Below are 11870 nucleotides of genomic sequence, written 5' to 3'. Positions count from 1 at the left end.
TCTTAGTCATAATTGTGAGCTAGCCCGGATCATATTTACTTCTGGCAGACGCAGGACTCATGGCAGTGCTTTCTTCTCTGGGTCAACTAGTAGAATGATTAGACTGTTGGGATAGAGGGGCTTCATCACAGAAACCCCATGTGGGCTGCCGATGGCTTAGCCATTGTGCTACATGTGTGCTTCATTTTGTGCCGGTACTAATCTACAGATCAAGGTCACTATGACTTTGAAGCAATCACCTCAGATTATGGAGTGTAGATCATACAAAAAAACTTCTCTCCACCTACATCTTTGCGTACTGAGACAAATGGTGCACTTCCTTTATGAAATATACCACAAAGTCATCATCCTCCTGTTACATTTATTGGCATTTGTCAGGTGCAAGTGTTTCCTGCACAGTAACCACTTAAGACGCAGCGAGAAGGAGCGATCAGCAGAAGAATGAAGGCTAAGACCTTGCGCACATTATGCATTTATATGCTTTGCTTGTCCTCAGCAGTTCCTGAAGATATAGGTAAGTAATATTCACATTAAAGAAAGCTACAAATGAGGAGTCCAACTAGAAATGTTATGTACTTTTCCCAGGCTGTAGTGCGGTACACAGAATATGCCACAGCCAAATAAATATGATAATGATATGTAACAAAAAATTGAGCCATGCATACATTGGTATTCATTGTGGCTTTCTGAGGGGTTTATTTAGTTTGATTTATAGACATGAGGACAAAGAGGTCGGCAGAAGGGTCTGTAGGAAAGTGGAAGGATCTGTAGGAGGGTGGAGAAGTTTGTAGGAGGGCACAATGATCTCTGTCCTCCTAGAGAACCTTATGCCCTGCTATAGAAGTCTGTAGGATTACAGAGGGGTTTCTAGGAGGGTAGATGGGTCTGTAGGAGGGCAGAGGAGTCTGTAGGGAGACAAAGTGGTTTGTAGGATGACAGAGTGGTTTGTAGGAGGACAGAGTGGTTTGCAGGAGGACAGAGTGATCTGAAGGAGGGCAGAGTGGTCTGTAGGAGGGCAGAGTGGTCTGTAGGAGGGCAGAGGGGTTTGTAGGAGGACAGAGTGGTCTGTCGGAGGACAGGGTGGTCTGTAGGAGGACAGAGGGATCTTTAGGAGGACAGAGGGGTCTGTAGGAGGGCAGAGGGGTCTGTAGGAGGGCAGAGGGATCTGTGGAAGGCTAGATGGGTCTGTAGGAGGACAGAGTGGTTTCTAGGAGGGCAGAGTGGTCTGTAGGAGGACAGAGTGGTCTGTAGGAGGGCAGAGTGGTCTAGGGCAGAGTGGTCAGTAGAAGGACAGAGTGGTCTGTAGGAGGGGAGAGTGATCAGTAGGAGGGCAGAGGGGTCTGTAGGAGGGTAGAGGGGTCTGTAGGAGGACAGAGTGGTCTGTAAGAGGGCAGAGGGGTCTGTAGGAGGGTAGATGGGTCTGTAGGAGGGCAGAGTGGTATGTAGGAGGACAGAGTGGTTTGTAGGAAGACAGAGTGGTCTGTATGAGGGCAGAGGGGTTTGTATGGGGGCAGAGGGGTCTGTATGAGAGCAGAGTGGTCTGTATGAGGGCAGAGGGGTTTCTAGGAGGGCAGAGTGGTCTGTAGCAGGACAGAGGGGTTTCTAGAAGGGCAGAGTGGTCTGTAGGAGGACAGAGTGGTCTGTAGAAGGGCAGAGTGGTCTGTAGGAGGGCAGAGTGGTCTGTGGGAGGACAGAGTGGTCTGTGGGAGGACAGAGTGGTCTGTAGGAGGACAGAGTCGTCTGTAGGAGGTCAGAGTGGTCTGTAGGACGACAGAGTGGTCTGTAGGAGGGCAGAGTGGTCTGTAGGAGGGCAGAGTGGTCTTTGGGAAGACAGAGTGGTCTGTGGGAGGACAGAGTGGTCTGTGGGAGGACAGAGTGGTCTGGGGGAAGATAGAGAGGTCTGTAGGTGGGCAGAGTGGTCTGTAGGAGGGCAGAGTGGTCTGTAGGAGGGCAGAGTGGTCTGTAGGATGACAGAGTGGTCTGTAGGAGGGCAGAGTGGTCTGTGGGAAGACAGAGTGGTCTGTGGGAGGACAGAGCAGTCTGTGGGAGGGAAGAGTGGTCTGTAGGAGGGCAGAGTGGTCTGTAGGACGACAGAGTGGTCTGTAGGACTGCAGAGTGGTCTGTAGGATGACAGAGTGGTCTGTAGGACTGCAGAGTGGTCTGTAGGAGGGCAGAGTGGTCTGTGGGAGGACAGAGTGGTCTGTGGGAGGACAGAGTGGTCTGTACGAGGGCAGAGTGGTCTGTAGGAGGGCAGAGTGGTGTGTAGGACGACAGAGTGGTCTGTAGGAGGGCAGAGTGGTCTGTAGGAGGGCAGAGTGGTCTGTGGGAAGACAGAGTGGTCTGTGGGAGGACAGAGTGGTCTGTGGGAGGACAGAGCAGTCTGTGGGAGGGCAGAGTGGTCTGTAGGAGGGCAGAGTGGCCTGTAGGACAACAGAGTGGTCTGTAGGACTGCAGAGTGGTCTGTAGGAGGGCAGAGTGGTCTGTGGGAGGACAGAGTGGTCTGTGGGAGGACAGAGTGGTCTGTACGAGGGCAGAGTGGTCTGTAGGAGGGCAGAGTGGTGTGTAGGACGACAGAGAGGTCGGTAGGAGGACAAAGTGGTCTGTAGGAGGGCAAAAGATAAAGCCTGAAGGAGAAAGATAAATCTGTATGGGAGAAGACTTCAGAGAAAAATTGGTTTTGAGGACACACAGATGTGTGGAGAGGACAGAGAATTTGAGATATGTTCCAATCTGTGCTAGTGCTCTGGGGTCCATATTGCATTTCATTGCATTATTTGAGAACTTGTAGAGTGTCTGCTCTGTTATTTCTTGGATTTTCCTATAGAGGGGGAAAAAAGTATTTAGTCAGCCAGCAATTGTGCAAGTTCTCCCACTTATAAAGATAAGAGGCCTGTAATTGACATCATAGGTAGACCACAACTATGAGAGTCAAAATGAGAAAACAAATCCAGAAAATCACCTTGTCTAATTTGGTAAGATTTATTTTGCAAATTATAGTGGAAAATAAGTATTTGGTCATTAACAAAAGTTCATCTCAATACTTTGTTATAGATCCTTTGCTGGCAATGACAGAGGTCACACGTTTTCTGTAACAAAATATTGAGATGAACGATTGTTAATGACCAAATACTTATTTTCCACCATAATTTGCAAAATAAATCTTGCCCAATCAGACAAGGTGATTTTCTGGATTTGCTTTCTCAGTTTGTCTCCCATAGTTGTGGTCTACCTATGATGTCAATTACAGGCCGCTCTCATCTTTATAAGTGGGAGAACTTGCACAATTGCTGGCTGACTAAATACTTTTTTCCCCACTGTATGTCTTTTCATACCCTGCAATTGGAATTGTCCATTACCATCTTAGTCAATGAAAGTGTGTAATCCATTTATGTAGGTCACAAGGTTAGAAATCATGGCATCGAATGCAATGGGCATGTAGGTTAGTTTCTTAGTGATTCTTTCCAGATCCTCCGGAAGTGTCGCTGTTTGGGATCACTTTATTGATACTTTACTTGCTCCAGCAGATCCTCCGTTGTTCCGTTTGGCTGGATTAAGCAGTAGATGCCAGGGAGTGGTCCAAGTGTGGATTGAAAAGATGTGGCATTCCTTGTGTGACACTGCTCTAAACATCGACTTATCTGCCCACATTTGTAGAAAGCAAAAATGTGGAAAACCAGTCCTACAGGTGACTGAGCAAGAAGTGAATGCCTCATCTCCATTCCTAAATTTTACCTGTGGACTAATGGAGAACTGGAGGAACTGCAGCTTCTCGCATGTAGCAGACGATGAATGTAGTAATGCTGCCTTCCTAAACTGCGCAGGTAAGAACCTGAACATATCTCATCTTCTAAGAGTGGGGATTAAATGCATTCAGTCTTTTCTATAGGATTTCAAACAAAAGAGGAACCAGAAATAACCCCATTAATAGCACAGGATCCTTAGAGCCATAATCTGCAGTGAGGGGGAAGCAGGACGCTGCTCGTCTCCTCATCATCTCACATAGGATCCCATACTGTCAGGACTGCAGCTGCTCTGCTGAGGCTCAGTGTGACTTATTGTAGGAGTCAGGGCGACTGTAATTTGCTTCAAAGTTCAGTCTAGTGCAATAAATCCGAAGAGCGGATAAAGAAGAAAGCCGATCAACTGCCTCCTCATCGTTCTTGCGACTGTCCCATTGAATGGCTTCCTGGAGCGTCCATTCCATTTGGGCACATTTGTAATCTTTCTGAAGCAGAATTTAAAGTACTAAAGGAATACCTAGATGAAAATTTTGGGCTCATACTCACATGCGAGAAACTCAGATGAGTCTCATCCGTCAATATCCAGCACTGTCGCTGGCACTTGGATCGGAGCGCTCAGCTGCATGTATTTCTATGCATGTATTTCTATGCAGCTGAACGCTCCGATCCGAGTGCCGGCGGCAGTGCCGGGTATTGACGTGCGAGACTCTTCTGAGTTTCTTGCATGTGAGTATGAACCATAAGAGGCTTCATTCCACCTTCTTCTTCACCATCTGGAGCACCCTTGTTTTTTGGAAAAAAAGAAGGACTCAATCCTGCGGCCATGTATTGATTATTGATTTCTCTGTAAGATTACCGTTAAAAATCGCACCCACTCCCCTTAATTCCTTAGTTTACTAAGATTTTTACCAAACTCTATCTAAGAGGGGCTTATGATCTCATATGAATTTGCCCAGACTAGATACGGACATTTTGAATATCTGGTTATACCTTTTGTCCTTGGCATCGCCCCTACCACCTTTCAGCACTTCATTAATGATGTTTTTCAAGATTGATTGGATCAACTTGTTTAGGTCTATGACATTCTTATATTTTCAGATACCTTGGAGCACCACAGGCATGTCCAGTTAGTTCTTAAACGTCTGATATAGAGATGATTCTCCTGTAAACTCGAAAAATGTAAATTTAAACAAACTCGATATAGCCCAGAAATGATCTCCCCAGAAGGTCTGAGCATGGATCCCAGTAAAATAAGCGGTAGTTGACTGGCCTACCCCAAGAAATGTAAAAGACGTTCACGGCTTTATAATGAATCTTCTGTAGAAAATTGCAAATCCTTTAAACTTTTCAAAAATCCTTTTAACAATTACTTCACTCACAAAGAAAATCAAAGTGTTTTCCTGGTTTCCAGAGGCACAATTGGCCTTGGACAAACTAAAGACTCTTATTACTTCCGCACCATTACTAGTCCATCCAAATCATGAACTGCCGTTTTCAGGTTTCCTCTGCAAGTCTGTCGGAGACAAAATTCAGCTTCATCCATGTGCATTTCTTTCTCATACCTTGTCATCTGCAGAAAAGAACTATGACATAGCTAAAATTTCTTTATTTCCTATGAAAGTCGCCTTGTCAGAATGGAGACATCTATGGTAAGGGGCCAATCATCCTGTGATTGTCCTTACTGGCCACAAAAATGTAGCTATTTAGCTGTACGGGTGAATTCTAAAAGGTTGTCTGGGTCTTATTTTTCTCCAGGTTTAATTTTCTAATTTCTTATTGGCCTGGTTCAAGATACGGCAAGGCTGATGCTCCGTCCAGGATATTTACCGAACCTTGGGAGAGGTCTAACACTGACTGGTGTCCAGTATTCTCAAAACCATTTTTGGGCTTAAAAATTCTTTGTACCATTCCAACAAAGATTAAAGATGAATACCAAACTGACTTACATCAGATGTCTCTGTTCTCAAAACAGTATAACACGAAATCTCCCATGATCACTAGCTATCCAGATATTGGTTGGGAATCTCTCTCAGGCAAAAGTAGTGGATCGAGAAAATTCTTAGCTTCTCTTGCTGACAACTTTATCTTTCAAAAGGTTGAAGAGAGAACAAGAGGATCTGCAGTCTTGGCAAGAATTAGGTCCAACAGGGAGGAAATGGTTGATGGTTGGTTGAAATTCTCACTGCACAATCAGTAACAATCCCGAGAAGGAAGAATTGGAAGCATTTAAAGAGACCAGGGTGGATGAAAAAAGAACTTAATCACTTGTAAAACAAATGTTATGCCCCCCGCTTTCCATTTCTTTCTTCCTCTTTATCTGAAGAATATAATGCTGTCTGCAGGGAATGCAGGGCAAGAATTAGAAGATCTAAAGCCAGCAATGAAGTGATGCTTGCAATGGAGACCAAACGCAGTAAAAAAAAAGGATTTTGGGGGTCTGTCAAAAGCAAAGGAAAAGTCAAAGAATGCTGTAGGGTTTTTACAGGATGAAAGGAGTGAAGTAGTCAAAAATGATTTTGAGAAGGCTGAACTTTTACATTCCAAATTTGCATCTGTGTTCTTTAATAAAGCAATTGTAATATCAACTGATCTTCACGGTGCCATCAAAGAAATAAAAGAATCCACTCTATCCATAAATAGACAGATGGTGAGGGAACACTTAGCTAATTTACATGAATTAAAATCTCCTGGTCCAGATGAATTATACCCTAGGGTACTGAAAGAGTTAACATAGGAAATTGCTGAACCACTAGCCAGAATCTTTGAAAAATACTGGAAAACAGGAGAAGTCTCAGAAGATTTGCCCTTCTCCAATGTTGACCCCATCTACAAAAAAGGAAAGAAGGTGGAGCCAGGAAATTATAGGCCAGTGAACCTGACTTCTATACCAGGAAAGGTCTTTGAGCAGATTATTAAACAGCATGTACTGTATGTAAGTACTTGGATAAGAATATAGTAATTAACCAGAGCCAGCATGGGTTTGTAACAAAAAAGTCATGCCAGACTCATCTAATTTCCTTCTATGATGGAATTAACGACTGGGTGGATTAGCAAATTGCGGTAGATATAGTATATTTCGACTTTATCAAATGCTTTGCTGAAGTACCTCATACTATCCTTATTGAAAAAAATGACCAAGTATGGGATTGACAAGGCTACAGTTAGTTGGATTCATAACTGACTCAGTGATCTTACTGAAAGAGTGGTAAAAAATGGTTGCACATCCAAATGGAAGTGTTACAAGTGGGGGTACCACAAGGCTCTGTCCTAGCCCCAGTGTTACAAGTGAGGTATCACAAGACTCTGTCCTGGCTCCAGTGTTGTTCATCATTTTTATAAATGATCTAGATAAGGGAACTGAAGGTAAACTAATCATATTTACAGACGATGCAAAGCTAGGAGGGATAGCTATCATTAGAGAAGACATAGATCCTTCAGAATCCTTTATTACCTTGACCAATGGGCAGTGACTAATAGAATGGTATTTAACATGGAGAAATGAAAGATTCTACATCTGGGCAAGGAAAGCAAAAATTACATCTTCAGTGGAAGTCTTCAAACATAGGCTGGACAGACATCTGTCTGAGATGGTTTATTGACTCCTGCATTGAGCAGGGGGTTGGACACGATGACTCTTGAGGTCTCTTCCTTCTCAAACATTCTATGATTCTATGTCTGTATGTCAGGAGAATGTTTGAGCAGGAGGCCATGTTTGTATGTTAGTGATAGGAGTGATATCTCCTCCTCGTATATCTCTCCTAACAGATGTCTCCTCCACTTCCTCACATATCTGTATGCTAAGAGAAATGTAGAGGAGGAGGAGATGTGTTTATGATAAGACACCTTCTCCTACTATGTACTGGATACTGTTGTTTTTCCGGCTCCCCATGATTACCATCTTCTTGTAGTGTGACTATTCAAAACCATGTATAATATCCAATATTGTCATCAGTCTGTAACATAGGTTCCTTATGTAATGTATATTGTTATTCCACCATTTCCTCATATTATTATGGTCATTAGTGTTATCATCTTTGTGTCATCCACAGAACAACCTGTCTTGCGTATCTCGGGAACCCATGATCCATGTGCTGGCCGTGTGGAGATTTTCAAGGATGGATTTTGGGGCTCCGTGTGTCATGATGGGTGGGACGCCATGGATGCAGAGATTACATGTAAACAGATGAAGTGTGGCTCAGCTTTATCCGCACTAGGAGGGTCATATTTTGGAAGTGGACATCCACAAATCCATCTAAATGAGGTGAAGTGCACAGGCAGTGAGAACTCTTTATGGGAATGTCCTGCAAATGGTACACGAGAGTGTTCCACAAAAGAACATGCAGGGGTTGTCTGTTCAGGTGAGGGGCCACACAGCCACGTATTGGCATTTCTAAGCTAAGGTGTAATACAAAAAAGACAAGTATCTTTTTCGTTCCAATTCTGCAGATCATCGGGATGTACGTCTATCTGGAGGTGCAAACAACTGTTCAGGTCGTGTAGAAGTCTATCTCAATGGTGTGTGGGCCACAGTGTGTGACAGTCACTGGTACACAGATGATTCTGTAATGCTCTGCCGTTATCTTGGATGTGGACCCTTCCAGAAAGAAACGAAACATGAACACTCCCTAAGTACATACGCAGCTTTTCTGTGCCGTGAAGCAAAGTCTCTCTGGGACTGCATTGTCTATAAGAAGGCTCATATTTGCCCCCAATCAAAGGCTCTTGGGCTAATATGTCAAGGTAAGGACTATCGAAGACTTCATAAAGGGAAACTCTCACTGTCACCAAGACACCAGCTCATCCTAAAGGCATAACTTATGTTTCTGCATGTGACACTCTGGCATTAGGTAGTGAAGGATTTGTACATTACCTGGGAGTTGCATCCTCTATCTGTGGCAGATGAGGACCATGGCAGTATACCATATATCATTGTTGATGGACTCATCTCCTGGATTCATCTTACACATGTAATATATACAGTATATATACAGTGGGGCAAAAAAGTATTTAGTCAGTCAGCAATAGTGCAAGTTCCACCACTTAATAAGATGAGAGGCGTCTGTAATTTACATCATAGGTAGACCTCAACTATGGGAGACAAACTGAGAAAAAAAAAATCCAGAAAATCTGTTTTTTTTTCATTTTATTTGCATATTATGGTGGAAAATAAGTATTTGGTCAGAAACAAGCAATCAAGATTTCTGGCTCTCACAGACCTGTAACTTCTTCTTTAAGAGTCTCCTCTTTCCTCCACTCATTACCTGTAGTAATGGCACCTGTTTAAACTTGTTATCAGTATAAAAAGACACCTGTGCACACCCTCAAACAGTCTGACTCCAAACTCCACTATGGTGAAGACCAAAGAGCTGTCAAAGGACACCAGAAACAAAATTGTAGCCCTGCAGCAGGCTGGGAAGACTGAATCTGCAATAGCCAACCAGCTTGGAGTGAAGAAATCAACTGTGGGAGCAATAATTAGAAAACGGAAGACATACAAGACCACTGATAATCTCCCTCGATCTGGTGCTCCACGCAAAATCCCACCCCGTGGGGTCAGAATGATCACAAGAACGGTGAGCAAAAATCCCAGAACCACGCGGGGGGACCTAGTGAATGAACTGCAGAGAGCTGGGACCAATGTAACAAGGCCTACCATAAGTAACACACTACGCCACCATGGACTCAGATCCTGCAGTGCCAGACGTGTCCCACTGCTTAAGCCTTTACATGTCCGGGCCCGTCTGAAGTTTGCTAGAGAGCATTTGGATGATCCAGAGGAGTTTTGGGAGAATGTCCTATGGTCTGATGAAACCAAACTGGAACTGTTTGGTAGAAACACAACTTGTCGTGTTTGGAGGAAAAAGAATACTGAGTTGCATCCATCAAACACCATACCTACTGTAAAGCATGGTGGTGGAAACATCATGCTTTGGGGCTGTTTCTCTGCAAAGGGGCCGGACGACTTATCTGGGTACATGAAAGAATGAATGGGGCCATGTATCGTGAGATTTTGAGTGCAAACCTCCTTCCATCAGCAAGGGCATTGAAGATGAAACGTGGCTGGGTCTTTCAACATGACAATGATCCAAAGCACACCGCCAGGGCAACGAAGGAGTGGCTTCGTAAGAAGCATTTCAAGGTCCTGGAGTGGCCTAGCCAGTCTCCAGATCTCAACCCTATAGAAAACCTTTGGAGGGAGTTGAAAGTCCGTGTTGCCAAGCGAAAAGCCAAAAACATCACTGCTCTAGAGGAGATCTGCATGGAGGAATGGGCCAACATACCAACAACAGTGTGTGGCAACCTTGTGAAGACTTACAGAAAACGTTTGACCTCTGTCATTGCCAACAAAGGATATATCACAAAGTATTGAGATGAAATTTTGTTTCTGACCAAATACTTATTTTCCACCATAATATGCAAATAAAATGAAAAAAAAACAGACAATGTGATTTTCTGGATTTTTTTTTCTCAGTTTGTCTCCCATAGTTGAGGTCTACCTATGATGTAAATTACAGACGCCTCTCATCTTTTTAAGTGGTGGAACTTGCACTATTGCTGACTGACTAAATACTTTTTTGCCCCACTGTAATCTTTATAATAGCTAACCCTAACTCGTGAATTACAAGTAGTCGGGCTCCTCCATTTCTATTTCCTCCCTTGCATAAGACAGTGGTTGTTTCAGGGGTCTGAATTTTTTAAGTGGGCAGAATGTGATTCTACAAGTGGAGCTTTGTTTTCTGATTTTTAGTGTTGGGCACTAGGAGGAGGACTCGTGTTGTGTGTATGCTGAGGCCTCCACGGGAGTTTCCATAGCTGGGCTTCCCGCTCACCACTTGAAGTTTCCTGAATAGTTGCTCCATGACAGGGATATATTCGCCACATCAATAGGCCCTGCTATCAGGGTTACAATAGGAGGACACCTTGCTAAGAGGCAGCTGTTATGAACCTGTCCCAGGAAACCTTTGCTTTGCTTGCTTCTCTCAGGGTGCTGCCCTCTGTTGTGCTCCACACTGAGTTTGGCAAGTTGCCCAGCATGGCTCCATCCTCATCGCCCTTGGATCTTCCAGCCTACTATGATGCACACCTGTGTTTTAGGATTGAGTTTCTAGAGTCTTGTTTTTGGTAAAACCCTCAGTAATCATGCATGCCTTCAGCTCCGCTTGTCTTCTCGCTCTACCTTCTCTTTTATCACTGGACTTGGCTTATTTTGCATTTATCTTTGCTGGGTTCCATTTTATCTGTACCACCAGCCCTATGATTGTCCAAGTCTGTCCCTCTCTTCCTGTCATCTCAATTTCAGCAGTATCTTCATCCCCAGGATGGTAGAATAGAATGGTGGATCAGGGAGTCTGAGAACACCGGCATGAAAGATAGAGCTGCTATGAGCCAAAGTACATAAAAGAAGTCTGAGGGCACCACAAATCAAGACTAGGGATCACTAGCCCCACACTTAAAACATGACTATGCTAATACTCAAGAAAAAAGAAGTGTGTACAAGAAGTGGCCAGGATCACCAAGAATAAATGTCAAATATTAGAAACAATACGTTTTATTAAAGCCTGATTAGACAGGATCACACAAACAAGGTACAGACTGGAGTTGAGCAAATTTGGTCGGATCGGGTTTCATGAAACCCGACTGAAACAAAATTTGAGTCGGATGAAACTGGTCCGACTAGGGCAAAAAAAGTTGGAGTTTCGTCCGAAACCCGACCCCAATGCAAGTCAATGGGGAATAAAAGTCGGCATTGAGCGGATGACATTCATCCACTCAATGCCAACTTTTATTCCCCATTGACTTGCTTTGGGGTTGGGTTGTGGATGAAATTCAGACTTTTTGTGCCCTAGTTGGACCAGTTTCATCCGACTCAAATTTTGTTTCAGTTGGGTTTCACGAAACCCGATCCGACCAAAGTCGCTCAACTCTAGTACAGACCACATGTTAAAAACAATTAAAAAAACCATTGAAGGTAAAGACCCTAACACCTAAAGGACCCGTTAGGAATCTGGCAGCTATCTCCACTGTGTGCACCAGACGGATCAGAAATAACGCAACACTGAACAGATGACAATCAGCCAATAGTCTAAAGGAAGTAAATGACCCCAAAAACAGACAAAATATTCACATCCA

At 43.9% G+C, this 11870-nt stretch overlaps 1 protein-coding gene across 2 annotated transcripts in view; it reads left to right on the top strand.

Moving 5' to 3' along the window:
• The first annotated feature begins 386 nt into the window (after nt 1–386).
• Nucleotides 387–11870, top strand: part of LOC141078375 (T-cell differentiation antigen CD6-like) — a 199385-nt gene continuing 187901 nt past the window's right edge. The window contains exons 1-4 of one of the 2 annotated variants that reach the window (XM_073565123.1): nt 387–514; nt 3525–3821; nt 7790–8098; nt 8187–8480. In XM_073565123.1, coding sequence (XP_073421224.1) covers nt 442–514; nt 3525–3821; nt 7790–8098; nt 8187–8480 — 973 coding nt within the window. In that variant the 5' untranslated portion in view covers nt 387–441. Of the gene's footprint in view, nt 515–3521; nt 3822–7789; nt 8099–8186; nt 8481–11870 lie in introns of both variants that reach the window. The other variant, XM_073565122.1, reaches the window with a different exon arrangement.

This window comes from Dendrobates tinctorius, unplaced genomic scaffold (assembly GCF_039654945.1).
Source record: "Dendrobates tinctorius isolate UK_male_01 unplaced genomic scaffold, ASM3965494v1 ptg000548l, whole genome shotgun sequence".
Lineage (NCBI taxonomy): Eukaryota > Metazoa > Chordata > Amphibia > Anura > Dendrobatidae > Dendrobates > Dendrobates tinctorius.
Note: the sequence above shows the minus strand (reverse complement) of the source record. Positions and strands in the feature narration are given on the sequence as shown.